Source organism: Anas platyrhynchos, chromosome 2 (assembly GCF_047663525.1).
Source record: "Anas platyrhynchos isolate ZD024472 breed Pekin duck chromosome 2, IASCAAS_PekinDuck_T2T, whole genome shotgun sequence".
Lineage (NCBI taxonomy): Eukaryota > Metazoa > Chordata > Aves > Anseriformes > Anatidae > Anas > Anas platyrhynchos.
Genome location: NC_092588.1, coordinates 129,768,295 through 129,784,406, shown reverse-complemented (window position 1 = coordinate 129,784,406; position 16,112 = coordinate 129,768,295). Strand labels below are relative to the sequence as shown.

Genomic DNA, 16,112 nt, shown 5'->3' with positions numbered 1-16,112 from the left:
CAGTTGTACTCAACAACTAATGTACACAGTAGTTTTCTCTCTCCTTCTCCGCCCCCCCCATATTTGCACAACCATAATCCCCCAGTGTTTTGGCTGTCATATAATTCATATTAATGGAATAATGTGTGGGATCATTTTATCAGCAGCTGAAAATATTAGAAAACCTCAGATTTAAGAGTACTCCCTAAGTACCAAGCATCTTATTTTACAGTATGAAAGAATTATATTCTGAAGAACACACTGTGTTCTTTCATATAGTAAAATGAGATGCTTGGTACTTGGAGAGCACTCATAATCTTCTAAGTCTTTCCATCCTCATTCAAAGTAAGGAATCTTATTTAAAAAGCTTTCTTCTGCTATAGTGGACAAACTACACAACATTCATCCTCAAATAGTATTTCAACCCTTTCTTTGTATACAGTTACAATCTTTACACAAAAGTGAGATTTAGAAATATCATATTCATGAAAAAACAGATGAACAGCAACTAGTGGCCTACTAAGTAGAAATATGTTTGCATTTTAAAAGCTGACATGGAATCCATTGCCTATGCAGCAAAAATTTATTTTTCTCACCTTGCCTTTTATTCAATTTGTATGAATTTGTATTTTCTTAATTGTTTTAAATAAATCTCAGTTGTGTTCAAAACATATTTTAAAGAATTTATACACTAAGAAGAATTGTAAAACCATTACTAAATAATAATGTAGTTACTATTATAGTAGTATTATTATATTAGTATTATATTAGACATATTATTAGTATTATTATAGTAGTTAGTATCATTACAGAATTTGTCAAGTAATTACTGAAAATTCTAGATGACTTCTGTATAATTACCTCCTTTATACTATATGCCTACAGATAAGACATATACTCAAAACTCCAAATAGGGACTGGGGGTGCAAAAATATGTTGATCAGAAGAATCTGATCACAGCAGATCAGATAGAATCCATGGAATCCTGTGCAAAGGTATCCAAAGGTATCCTCAGATATATGCAGGAAGAAAGTCATAAAAGTTTAAGTATTTAACTTGAATACAAAACTGAAGTTGAGTGTTTTTTAAAGAAACTGGAGGAATGTGAGATTGGTCTTTTTTAAAGTTTGCTCCATGATTCCTAGGCACTACTTTCTTTAAAGACCTGGGTTTCTCCAAGGGATACAAAAGCTCTGCTTTAGTACGCAGCGAAATATTAGATCAAGTACTCTTAGACTGTCATTTTGTAAACCTTTGTTGTATTCAAGAACCTGTTTACAAAAATTCCATTCCATGTAATTTCTGTCCATATTTACACAATACCTGAAGAGAATCAAAGAGTCAGACAACCTGAATACTGGAGAAAAACAACAACAAAAAATAACCAACATAAAACCTTAACAAAACAAAAAAAAACTGGAAAGCAATCATATCTATGATTTAGATGGAACTGTAATTCAGATGCGCTAAAATAGTTACTTTATAGAATTTTCACTGCATTTACAGGTCTAACCATGTGTATATACTGATCAGCAGGTTCAATATTAGGACACCATATCATGATGCCTTGAAAGCTCACAGAGGTGTAGTTTTACATCCAAGGGCTGAAGCTGAAAGTAATCCTGTGGACAAGATTAGTGACCTACTCACTACCAAGAATAACTGTCCAGTGCTGTCCAGTGAGCTGTACATGCCCAACTTTTAAAGGAAATATAAAACTTCCATTTTACCTGAGAGCTGACTTGGTAAGAAACAATTGCTATTAAATATGTGTGTATATATATATATGTATATATATAAAATGTATATATATGTCAATCAGAAGGAGGTATCTTGTCACTCATAATACTGATAGCAAAAACACGTGAAAAAGGACAATGCTATAATATATAATGCAGATTGTTGTTTGGGAATACTTCTAAAATAATTATCAAGATAAAAAACTAGACTGCTTTGCATATGGAATCATTAGCTGGTGAGTTTATATACACATTATGTTGCTTGCTTAATATATCTTAAATATGTAAAGAATCACACAGCAAAATCACTATCAAGTATTTCTTATTTAGCATATTGGCCTCAGTTTATTTAGTTGGTTGAAGATATCTTGCCTTATATCTTGCACCCGTTAAATATTAGCATCATTGTTACCCAACAGTAGGACCAAGACTTATTATTGAACCTGCAACCTAAAATAAACGTGGACTGTAGTAAGCAATTACATACACTGTTGAAGAAAGACAAAAGAGCTGCAAAACTATTTTAAAATATACATACAAGTGCAAGGTCCTGCACCTGGCTCAGGGCAACCGCAAACATGAATACTGGGCATGAATGACTGGGTAAAGAGCAGCACTTTGAAGAAGAATCTGGAGATACTGATGGGTGAAAGCCTGAACATGAGCTAGTAATGTGCACTTGCAGCCCAGAAAGCCAATCAAGGGGTTGTGGGCTGCAACAAAAGAAACACGGCCAGCAGATCGTGGGAGGTGATTCTTCCCCTCTGCTCCATTCTTGTGAGATCCTGCCTGGAGCCCTGCATTTAGCTCAGGACTCCCCAGCACAAGAAAAACCCATCAGAGTTTTTGATAGGGGGTTTAGGGATAGGACAAGGAGTAATGGCTTTAAACTAAAAGAAGGTAGGTTTAAATTAGATGTTAGGAAGAAGTTCTTTATTCAGAGGGTGGTGAGGCACTGGAACAGGTGGCCCAGAGAATCTGTGGATGCCCCATCCCTGGAAGTGTTCAAGGCCAGGTTGGGTGGGGCTTTGAGCAACCTGGTCTAGTGGAAGGTGTCTTGCCCATGGCAGTGGGGTTGGAATTACAGAACCTTTAAGGTCCCTTTCAGCCCAGACCATTAGGATTCTATATGTTTCTCAGTGTGTGGAAATCTGGCTAGTGAATATTAGGTAATGGAACAACAATTAAAACAGATTTTAAAAAAATGTTTTGTTTTGTTTTCCTTTTTCAGTTGCATATGATATTGCAGATTCAGTTCTCTGCAAATGTAAAACAGACTTCAAATATAATGGTGTGCTTATATACACTAAGAGCTTTTTCATTTCTTTGAAGTCAGAAGGAAATTAGTAATTGCCCTGGAGGAAAATGTATCTTCCTAACTAATTATCTGTTTGGCAAACACAGTTCAATGTTAAAATAATAAGATGCTGATAAACTGAAATGGCAGCCATTCAATCATTTTAAGTTATATCTAGTTGCCGGCCCACAACTCATCACTATTGTCTGTCCCTAAGGTTATTCTTCACTCTCTCTCCTATTAGACTTCCATACACCCTTGCCTACACAGAATCACAGAATAGTTTGGGTTGAAAGAACCTTAAAGATCATTATGTTCCAACCCCCCTGCCACAGGCAGGGACACCTCCCAGTAAACCAGGTTGCTTAGAGCCCCATCCAGCCTGGCCTTGAACACCTCCAGGGATAGGGCATCTACAGCTTCTCTGGACAGCCTGTTCCAGTGCCTCACCACTACTTTATAGCGAAAAATTTCTTCCTTATATCTAATCTAAACTTACCCTCTTTTAGTTTAAAACTGTTACCTCTTGTCTTATCATTACAATCCCTGACAAATAATCCCTTCCCAGCTTTTCTGTAGGCCTCCTTTAGGTATTGGAAGGCTGTTATAAGGTCTTCACAGAGCCTTCTCTACTCTCTTCTCTACTTCTCTACTCTACTTGAGGCTGAACAACCTCGAGTCCCTCAGCCTGTCTTCACAGGAGAGGTGCTCTAGCCTGCTGATCATCTTTGTGGCCCTCTCTGAACTCGCTACAACAGGTCCATGTCTTTCTTGTGGTGGGGAGCCTAGAGCTGAATGCAGTACTGTAAGTGGGGTCTCATAAGAGTACAGCAGAGAAGGATTCACCTCCCTTGGTTTGCTGACCATGCTTCCTTTGATGCAGCTTTCTGGGCTGCAAGCATACACTGTCAGCTCATGTGGAGTTTCTCCATCAACCACAAACCCCAGGTCCTTCTCCTCAGGGCTGCTCTCAATCCATTCTCTGCCCAGCCTGTATTTGTGCTTGAGATTGCCCCGGACCAATTTCAGGACCTTGCACTCGAATTTGTAGAACTTCATGAACTTCATATATATTGAAATAACTGTTTTTGTGGTATGTAACAGCCTTATGCTGTTTCTGAACTCAGCTTCAAATAATCTGGTTGCTCATAAACACGCTACACTGACTTTTTGCACTCCATGTTAAGCTTGGATTCAACTAAGTTAAAACTGATCTCTACTATAACAAAAACAGAAGAATCATTTTTGCAATTGAAAACCTGTAAGAATCATAGAATGGCTCATGTTGGAAGGGACCTTAAAGATCATCTAACTTCAACGCCCGTGACATAGACAGGGATGCCACCCACTAGATCAGGTTGTCCAAGGCCCCATCCAGCCTGGCCTTTAACACCTCTAGAGATAGGGCATCCACAGCTTCTGGGGTTAAGAGGTTTAAGAAGGCTCATTTTTCAACAAACGACTGCTAATTCCCTTTTGCTCTCTCTGCATCTCTGCTTTCCTATGTAACATTTACCTATCTCACAGGAAAATAATAATACTAAAATATATTACCAAACATGGAAAAATTGTCTATTTAATTACATTGTAATTATAGTGCATGCACAAGCTATTTAGTCTCTCTGAATACTGCTAGGGAAAGAAATTCTTGTACAAAATTTTCAGTTTTAAATCTGTATTAGTTTTTGCCAGCATCTCAACATGTTTGCTATATTTATACAAAATCACATAAGTTTGAAGCTACTGATTGAAATGTATATTGTTTAGTTGCACGAGGAATATTCCTTAGCTAAAACTAGTCATCTGTTGTGTATGTTGTTTTCTGTATCTAAATAGAAGTAGTTATAACCAAAAGATTTTTTGAACTTTTATATTCTTATACAATGACATGCTAAAGCCCAACCCAAATCAAATAAACCAAAACGTACAATTAATTATGTTTTAAAATAAGACGTCAAGTGAATTCTACTTATTTTAAATTGGATGTGTATAAATAAATTTACTCTATGATACACAAAGTTATTTTATATATAAAATTTATGCTTATATGATTTTGTCCTAAAACATTTTGAGCATTTTCACTAGACAAAAGAAAAAACAAATTAATTTATAAGAGAAAAGTAACAAAGTGAGTTCTTCCAAACTTTTTATCATGATGACCAATATCTCCCAGAGAGCTGAAAAATGAAGTTGAAAATCAAACACAAAGAATTGCATCCAGTTTCAAATTTAATTTTGTTCACTTCTTGCCTTTTATATTCCATCAGACCCATGTCACCCCCCCCCTTTGAAATAAACTGGTTACTATGGAGACAGTGGTAACTGCCATATAGTAATGCTCACTCTGTATTCAGGGTACCTAATGTTTTACAATTTATCCCATGATTTCCTTCCCACCCCCCAAATTAACAGTTTTAATTATAGTTTACAAAACCTATGTTAGATATTTAGTAAAAAAGACTTAATTCTAGAACTCACATTAATGTTAGGAGAATCAAAATAATCATATATTATGAAATATATAAACATCTATTAAATAGTAGGATTTTATTGGTGGATTTGTCATTATATCTATTTTGCTTGGAAGTAGAAAAATCTAATTACTTTTCTACAAACATAAATAAGAATTAGGACATCTTATGTGTTCATCAATAAATGGAGTAAAGTAAAGGATGGCAGAAAATGAATAAGATAAAAGGTATGGTAGCATTTTTTCCTTTCAGCTTTAAAAAGGGGGTGGGAGTGGGTAGGGATGAGCTGTATCATAAGGAGAGACCAACATTTTTCCCTCACTACTCACTCATCTCATTCCAATGCCCAGTTTTTAACATGGTTATGATCTAATTCTGTACTCTTGGTAGGCTAGGATTCAATTGAGTTAAAGATTTTTAAACTCAGTGCCAGTCAACCTTATCATGAACTTTCATTATGTGCATGTAATTAATTGGGTCCAATGAACAATATCAGCACTGAGTTATAGACTTTTTCCCCCCACCATATAATTAGAATATAATTACCCACAGGATATCAGAATGATGCAAAACCTTTCCTCTAAATGTGCCCTCATTAGGAAACAAGTCTCAATGTACATTTATTCAATCAGTATGAATTAATTAAAATGTTACTGAAATAAAAGAGAGTAGCTTTAAAGTGTATCTGACATCTATTAAAAGACTATCACTTGAGATCCCTACACACAGTTTATAACAAAACTCATTTAACTAAAGCAAAAAAACTTCGCTGTACATTCCTTATATATAGTAAACAAAAAAGTAAAAATGGACTACTTTTAAAGTTTACAGACTACATTCCACTAAAACATCTAAAAGTATTGCAGTGAAATATGAGAAATCTTTATATGATATTGACTCTAGATAGATGTGTGATTCTTTCACAATATACATAGTATCTACTTCAGGAGTAGATACTTCCCCATGATTTCTTGACTGTGTTTATGGGGAAAAGAAACTCTCTGTGATATTAAGATCAAGAAAGACAATTTTTCTATTTATTTTTCACAGTTGCAGCAGTGGTTTTGGATATCACCGGGTATTAGGAAGTGGAAAAAATGGAGAATATTGTCCTGGACAACAAATTGCAGTTGAGAGGCCAGTTTCGTAAGTCTGGTATAATATATGTTGATGTTTTAGCTGCAATTTATGAAAAAAATAAAATAAAAAAAAAATCCTTTCATGACAGCAGAAAGAATCTAAACCAGACGTCACAAGAACTGAAAAAATGACACATACTGGATGAGAAAGAGGTAAAGATAGATACCTCTTCTTAGTTCCATAAAGAGATGGGAAGTGATTTTGCCCATACTCTAGAAAGAAAACCAATGAGAAGACATCTTTGCCAGAGATGAACTTTGACAGTTTTCCAGAAGAAGTCTGGACTTCCAAAGTTACAGATGAAAGGGAGACCAAAGATACAAGATTTTTTCCACGTGCCATATTGTTTTTCCCACAATGCCTTTAACTTCTATGGTAGTATATGTGTTTTGCCTGGGGTTGAGTTGATGCATTCATAGTAGCTTGTATGGTGCTGCATTTTGCATTTGTTATAATAACAGTGTTGGAACACCAATATATTAGTTGTTGCTAAACAGTGCCTACACAGGATCAAGGCCTTTTCTGTTTCTCCCACTGTCATGCCAGTGAGTTGGACAGGCAGCACACAAAGCTGGAAGGGAACACAGCCAGGACAGCTGACCCCAGCTGGTCAAAGGGATATTTTCTGTATGATTTTTAAATTAAGGCTTGTCTTCCTAAGCAACACTTACGTGTGATGAGCCCTGACTTCCTGGAAATGGCTGAACTGCTTGCTGATGCGAAGTAGTGAATTCCTTGTTTTTCTGTACTTGCACATGTAGCTTTTGCTTTACCTATTAAACTGTCTTTATCTCAACCCACAAGTTTTCTCACTTGTTCCTTTCTGACTCTTTCCCCATCCTGCCAGGGGGAGTGACTGAGTGGCTGTGTGGAGCTTAGCTGACTGCCAGGGTTAAAACACAGCAGCAGGAAAGAGATTTTCTTCTCTGATACCTTAAAGTACTCAAGGGTAAATCTGCTGTGAAAGGCACTGTAACATTGTGCCAAAATGGTAATCTGCTTTTTCTTGCCTTCTGCATAGAAGTAACATTGCAAGGTATATTCAAGGTGTGTTATTTTTGATCATTGAAACCAACTTCATGTCCTAAATGAAAAACTTCCACAGTCAGGTTTATGATGTGCTGTGTCTTAACGCATTTCTATTAACAGACACTCTTATTATTATATGTTTAGTCAATTTCAGTGTCCATACAGTCACTGTTTTGATTGCCATTACTGAAAGTGCTGGTTTCATATTCACGGTGGCCCTACATTTTTCAAAAGGAATCCCCTTAGCAGAAAATGGGAGAAACTAATTAAAAAAATACTGAGATAAACAACATGTATATTGTAAGTAATCATTTTTAAGGGGAATTAGGTCATCGATGTGTTATTTGTAACACAGGATTTTAATGCATTTTTGAATAAAAGCTACTAGGTGAATAAATATACTGCAAAATTATAAAGTTCCCTTTAAATCACAGCAAAACATATTCTCCATTCTTAACCATATACAAACATAGTGCTGAAATATATGTTTTATGTTACATTATTAGTATGCAATACTGAAACATGATTCTGATACAGGAAAACATACTTATTTCTGCTTATGCCTTCAAAATTTGCAGAGAAGACTAACCTATTCAAGGATGATTTTGACTCTAGAGAGGTTTTATATATCCTCTAAACAACTTAAGTAAACTCAACTTGTGAAATAAAAATCTTAATTCTTCTATACGTCTTCCTCTTCTGAAGAGGAAATGGAATTACACAAATATAATTGAAGATGAAATTTCATGCAGAGGGTTTATTCAGTTTAGAAGAATGGCAAATACGTAACAATAAATAAAAACTCCCAAATAGCAAAAACAGAATTTCTACATTTAAAGTATGACTTAAAATCCTGAAAATTAAATAATATAATGCAAAATGTAATCATCTGGCAAAATTATTGTAACATTTTTGCAATTATTATTCAGAACATGACCAGATAATATCAAAGAGCCATTACAGATAAACCTTGTAACTACTCTTATTACTCTGCACAAACATGCGAATGTTAAATAAATACCGTTAGTATATATATATATACACTATGTATATAGTGTATAAATATATACTATAATAGTATATAATACTATTATATAATGTTAAATAAATAAATACTATAGCCAGCTTTCCACTGTTTTACTTTCACTGACAGCAATGGAATACTATCAGTTTACTCATGTTGAAGATCAAAGTCTAGCATTCATCCCTTAGCAGATTGACAAATGAACAGCCGAAAATATTAATCAGAAAAGAAGTAATTTACAGCAAACATAAATATTCTTATCAGAAACAGGTTTAAGATTAGAAGGTAATTTTTCTTGCTTTTTCACAGTGCCGTAAATCATTCTTTAAGTCCTGAAACTTCTTACTTCTATTCTAATGTATATTTAAGTTAAGAGGACCACACATATGATGATGCTATGATTTCATTAGTATATAGCAACTGTTTTAATCTCTGATAACATAAATTAATTCCAAAGATATCTTTCTCACAATAAGATGCTCAGCTCTTTTCAGTACCACCTAGAATGCATTTTTATTTTCATTGAATTGAGTTATTGTTTTTGCGGACAGAGAAATTTACTGTCCACTACTGCAGAATAAAATATACCATAACGTTGATGCATAGCTTACTGCAAGACCAGCGTCATCATTCTAGGTAACCTCCGGCTTAGATCAGAGACCTCAGCATTGCAGATATACAATATGCATCCCAAGCAAAAACTGTCCATAAGAATAACTTCATTATTCTGGGAAGCTGGATCTATAAAAGATGTAAAATGTAGAAGTGTTCTGCCTATACAGTTTCTGGTAAGTACAGTCTAAGTAAGTAATAAAATCTGAGTCAGCTTCAGTTATACTATGCCCTACAGAAAGTTCATTCTCACATGAAGGAAAAGGCAACACACAGAAGATAAAGCACTGTGCATGAACTAATCAGCCAGAATTACCCATTGTGTTTAAGGCTCACACAATCCTGTGAATTTAACAAATCCTCTGGCAGTCAGTACCAGCATTGTCTCAGCCATTAACTACAACAGAAGATTAAATCTGAAATAAACATATGGACAACTCACCAATACTACTGGGCAGATTGATGTGGGTGGTAAAATATGGTCCTTCAAAGGTCCACAGTCACATTCAGGTTTTAGATGTGAAGCACATTTATTATGCAACTATGGGAAGACAAAAAAAAAACAAAAAACAACAGAACAAACAAAGATTCAACTTTGATATTTTACTACTATAGTCTGAGAAAATGCACATCCTGGAATGGAATGGGTTTAGATATGCTAAATTAATCTAACTATTACTAGAGTATTACAAGGGAAATGAAACACACTGCAGTGAAAAAAAAATATCTTAGGATTGACAAAAGCTGTGAATTTATACTGAAGCGAAGAAGAATAGTGGATCAAAATGCTTTCCAGTTTAGAAACTGCACATGTAGTCCAGCACACAAAATGAGAGCTTTGCATGACAGTAAAGTAATATCAGCACAGTGCTTTCAGTGATCAAAAGTTTCAATTTCTTGCACTGAGTGACTTTTGTACTACTGCTAGTGGGTGACCTCAGGTAATTTTGGGCAGTCTTTGGAATTACTGGTAGAACTCTACTTCCCATCTGAAACTTATAAACTCACCACTGATTTGATTATGATGCTTCAATATCTGTGAAAATACAGATGAAATATAAGAGAATAATATAAGAATACCTAAGAGCTTTAAGCTACATTGGGGAAACTTTGTTTGAATCAATGTTCAGGCTTCCATTGACTGCTGAAGAACCTAAATTACTCTCCTTTTTCTACTTCATTCCTAGCATTCATCTAGCTTTCATGAAAGCAATAAGAAGAGTTCTACTCTGAGAATATGGAAAGAATATCCTCAAGTTTACTGACTGAAAAAGTATTGGCTGATTTCTATATTGATAAAAAGGCAGAAAGGGAAAGTATGTATATAATATCAACATAAAATGCCAACAAATATTAATAATGATACACTTATTTAAATATTGTGCATTATCAATCAAGAGTTCCTATTGATATCTTAGGATTTAATTCAATTGGAATGTCAAACACACAACACAAAGGCTCAGTTGTGTACTTAGATCATGCAAAACATTTATTGGTATACTTCACCATAGTATTAGAGATAGCCACAGTAAAATATGTTTTATTGTAAAACTTCATGAAAGTTTATTATTTCTGCATTGATCAAATGAACTGTGTATTAAATATAGGTAACACATGCATTTATCTTAAGCACGAGTATTTTATCTTTTGAGAAGACATATATATTTGCATTAAATAAAAACAATAAGTGTAATAAATACCATCAATTTTGAAGTAAAAATCCTATTTATCAAGTGATCTAACTGGTTTAATAGGTAACACACAGCATTAGTTCAACAGGTTCAATAGCTGTTATACAATCTGTAGTTCAATAGCTGCACCTGTAGATCACATTTTTCGAATGACTGATTCTTTTTTCCCTTAGATCATTTAACTATGCCATTTGAACTCTACAAAAATTACAATAAAATGATACCAGTTGCTGATACATAAACTTTGCAAAGAACATATTACCAGTAAAGCTATCTGGTACAGTTAATGTTGACATAACATTTCTGAATTTTGAACTAAATGGCACCTAATATTAGCCTTGTCCATATTCATTTATACTGCAAAGTTACCTTTTCAGACAGTTACTTAGCAACAGAAAATAAAAGTCTAACGAGTTTCGATTTACTCTTAGTATTAAAGCCTTATTGTGAGGGTATTTTGGTAGCTCTGTAATCTAGATCATTTGTCATGCTAATTCTCTGCCTCAGTGGTAAGGCTACTTGTACCATAATTAATGCACACCAGGCCATGTTACATCAAATAAAAGTATCTTCACACATTCAGTGGTAATTAGCAGTTCTGCTACTCGGAGGCATGCAAACTTATCTATGAAAAAATAGCTTAATCTTCTTATTAGTCTCTGCTGATCTTTGACAACAGAATTGGTAGAAGATATGTAGCTTTAATCAAAACAACTTTGACACAATGATATAAAATAATATGCATCCCATCTCAAAAGAATGTTTTAGCAGATTTTAAATTAATTTCCCCAAAATTCCCTTACCATAAATCTACTCCCTTAGAATACTACCTCCCTCACAACCAGATGCCTATAAAGTAGGAAAAAAAAAAAAAAAAAAAGCAACATATTTTCTGGAGAGAAAGCTTGAGAAAAAATAAACATTTTTCTCCACCACCATGGTAGTGGAGAAAAATATGGAGTATAGGGAAGAAGGAATCACTGGCCTGGCTGAAAACTTGGTATGACAGCTATAGCACCAAACACCTCTAAATTTGGGGATTTCAATCAGTGATTTGACATTAAAAGTGACCCTATTACTTTTTAAAAGGAGGATACTTAAAATGCAAGAAGAAGGCTCAAAATTAGTATATAATAACTAACAACCTCCTGCATTACAAAAATAAATCAGCAACAAGCCTTGAATGTGCTGCTGCACAAGGAGGTAAAAATGTATAAAAGATGTGATAATTACATAACTCCAAAATATCCATTCAAAAATCGTACCTATATTAGAAATTTAAAACACTGTTGGTTTCTTTTCAGTAATTAAGAAAATTACTACTATTAGCAAAAAAATAATAATAATAAAAATAAAGAGGTGAAAGAAGCTCTATAGAATTGCAAGAAAAGTGAATAGGATTAAAAATAAAATCTAATTTGCAGTATGTTTCAAACTTTAAAAATACTAATTTTTAACTTGTGTCGAACTTACACCAGAGTCATTAAAATTAAATAAAAAAAGAATTATTTTGAAAATATAACATTACTTTGAAAATAAAAATCTTGAAAACACAGAATAAAAGTCTTCAAAATACAAATGTCAAGGTAAACCTCAATAAAAATACTTTCTATTCTGAATGTCAGAAAACATAGGTTCATTTTTAACCAGTAATTTGATTGATATTTATGCATTTAGACATGCAGAGAGACAGTAAAGATATTCTCAAAATATCTTTCTTCCCAGAGACATCAATGAAAAATCATGCCTCAGTATTTCTTCAGCATTTCTTACTGCTTATCAAGTCCTCTAAATGTTTATATGCATCTTTAAGACGCAAAAAACTTTACAACTCTGGTCTAGATTCATATTTAGGTATATAAATAGAGTGATAATAATTTTTCAGAGGACCTAAAAAGTTTACAGTTTCCTTTGACTTCAAGAGGAAGCCTTATGCAATAAGTATTTCTCATTAAAATACATTATGAAGATGTAAACACATCTATATCTAGAGCAGAACATTAATTTATCTACCTAAAAAGAGATAGCCTCCGCCTAAATTTAATTATCTGCATTTCAAAATTTTGGATTGTGTCTTTCATTCTCTAAATAAATTATCCAAATTTTGACAGCAATCTGGACTACATATTTGCTTTCTTCTAAAATATTGGTTTTTAAGTAATCATAACAGCTTAAAACTGAAAGTATCCTGGATCCATTTTCTTTGATGCTGTTTTATATTTTGTATTCTTGTGTTACAAAAATATGTCACAAACCATCCAAATTTGTATGTTGAAAACAAACATTCACTAATGCCTCACTCTCTGATTATTATTTGAAACACTGAACAAAAAACTGCTGTTCCATAACTATAACAATAACGATATCAGAAAAAGGAAGGGGACTGGGGGGGGGAGGCACCCAAAAAACTAGAAGACAGCTGAATCCCTCCCCATGTACGTTTAAATCCTGCCCAGGCTACAAACAGAAATAGTGACATTGTTCTCTGTAGCATGAAGATCTCACTTATAAGGGCAGTGTTCCCTGAATGTCATTAGTTCCAGTTACTGTTTCCTGCTGAATAAGGTGTGCATAGAAGTTGTATATATGAGGCTTGGTGCACAGATTAGTATACTATCAAGATGTCGCTGCTATTATTCATAGACACTTGAAATTGCTGTATCCTACCAGATGCCTTCAATTTCATTTCAATTCACCACTCATTAGGGTTTTACCCTAAATTCACCATAAATTTGACTTTTACCAGTAATGAAAACTCATAAGACTCCACAAAATGTATCAGGAATTCTGTTTTTTAGAGTGCATATTTGTACATCAAGATACTATATTGTGTTGAAGCATATTATATTGTGTTGAAGCATTATTTGGTTGCAACAATTAAGTCCCTCTATGAATATTCTGTATATATAATTTCTTAAACACACACTATCCATTCCTGATGACAATACCAAGTGAGACTTTTTGAATTCTGTGGTTGTGAAAAACATGCAGATTTTCATCTCTCAAGCCTGTGCTAAAGGTATTATTTTAGAGTACTCACTGTGATCTGACACCAAACACAGTGAAGTCCAGTCAAGCCTTGGTAACACTTTATGGTTTTATGACACTTATCACATTTTGTTGGACAATTTCCTTCTACCCAGAAATGGTGCATTACCTACAAAAGAAATGTGTGGATATACATAGGGTTAATAAATTAACAGGTACACAGTTAAGGTAGTATTACCCCAAACTTACATCAGTGTTCTTTTTGGACTTCACATATGTTTTGATGCAAGACGCGGGAGCTCTTGAGACACAGCGTTCATGGACTGTATACTTGCAAACTGAAAAAAGAAACACATTAGCAGATGCTGAAGCAATGGTGTTTCTGACTACATTTTTATGAACTATTACTAGCATGTCATCTCTATATAATCAATCCAATCAGTCAATGAAAACTCCAACTAGACTGCTTTTTCCATGGAATACAAAAGGCCAATTAGAACAGGAAATATTATGCAAGTGAAAAATCCAAGAATGCACTATCATTGCATAACAGGAAATGCTTAATTAAATCAGAGCTCACTACATTTTTTCCACAATAATTGCCAAACAACAAAAATATTAAAGACAAATTGATGACTGCCAAATGGCTTGGTGTCATTTGCCAGTAGAAAGAAATCTATATTTTACAAACTATAGGCATGAGAGCAGCTGGCAAGCACAAAAATAAAAGCCAATGAGTTTATGTTGTTCCTTCTATTGATTTATAAATCTTAAATGGTTGATTAGTCCATTTTCAGATAGTAATTGTTCTCGTGCATTTCATCTAATCACCCCAATTTAACTCTTTCTTTCCCAAATACAACCTCCAAAGAAGCTTTCTTTTCTACCTCCCTGCAAACCCACGTTAGCTAACTATTGCTGTTGATCTTGTCTGTAAAGATCACCCTACCTGCATTTGGGAAACACAAATATCAAGATACAATGCAAAGATCTCTGACTTCAGCTATACAACTGTGCCTAGATGAAGAAATAATGCTACAGCTAATATCTGCATTCAATCGAGTCAACTATTAAAAACTGAGAATGAATTTCTCCCTGCATGGTATATGTCTCACTCTTTTGACCTCGACAGCAATTAAGCACAAAGTACTTCTAAACACCTTGCTTGCACCTATTACACAAACCCAGTGGGAGGCGCAGCCATTAATCAGACAAACTGCAGGGAGTAACATTGTTGATTGGACCATGGAGGGATGGGGAGGCCTCCTGCAGTTTCTTTTTTTTTTTTTTTTTTTTTCCTCCCACACAATCTAAAATGCAAATAATGAAATCTATAGCAGTGCCTTGAAAATATATTTGAGGAGAAGCTTAGTGAGATAAAGAAATAGAGTAATAGTTTTGTAAGTATACTCATGTCCCTTCGTGCATGAAGTAAGGGAAAGGACTATGTGGAAGTTCTTCAGCTGCTCTAGGACTATTCTTGCCACCAAGTAAATGCCAAGCACAATAATATTTCTTTAAAAAGTACACAACATCAGAGAAAATGTAAGCTCTTGTAAGGCTGGTCTTTCTGGGACAGTTTATTTTATATAATTTGTCTATACATTTCTGGTAACTACTAGAGAAGATCTGTATTATTGGTTGAATAGAACTTTCTTTCAATCATCTAAGTTTACTGTTTCTTCACAAGGATAAAATTTACATCAGTTTGACACAAAATGATACATTCTTTAATATTATTTTAAGATCTAACAGTCAATTCAACATCTAATATATATTCAATTTAATGTCATTAGCGTTTCTTAATCTGAAGTTGTATACATTCTATTTGTTTAAATTGCTTTTAAGAAAGGTATCTCTCTCATTCCATAGCATTGTGAATGAAATTACACAATGTGAAAACCAATACATAGAGGATTTATATTTGAATCAAGTTCTGTGTCCCACAGAGGGGAGAGAAATGGCTGACTCCAAAACCCTCATTCGTTCAGACTAATTTCAAATTAAATCAATAGAACCGTACAGTCAGAAAGGTCCTGATCGGCTATGATGGGCTATCTTTCATGCCAAAAAATGGAGAAAGTATGTTACACTAAGAAACTGATTAATCTATCAAAAAGAACAATGAAATGTGACTTGATA

At 34.1% G+C, this 16,112-nt stretch overlaps 1 protein-coding gene across 20 annotated transcripts in view; it reads right to left on the bottom strand.

Annotated features, from left to right (window-relative positions):
- The window catches only part of DGKB (diacylglycerol kinase beta), a 402,254-nt gene that overhangs the window by 234,435 nt on the left and 151,707 nt on the right, over positions 1 to 16,112 (bottom strand). For all 20 annotated transcript variants that reach the window (XM_072033589.1, XM_072033592.1, XM_072033593.1 and 17 more), the window contains 3 exons: positions 14,220 to 14,308; positions 14,023 to 14,139; positions 9,734 to 9,832 (listed from right to left, as the gene is read on the bottom strand). In XM_072033589.1, coding sequence (XP_071889690.1) covers positions 9,734 to 9,832; positions 14,023 to 14,139; positions 14,220 to 14,308 — 305 coding nt within the window. The remainder of the gene's footprint in view (positions 1 to 9,733; positions 9,833 to 14,022; positions 14,140 to 14,219; positions 14,309 to 16,112) is intronic.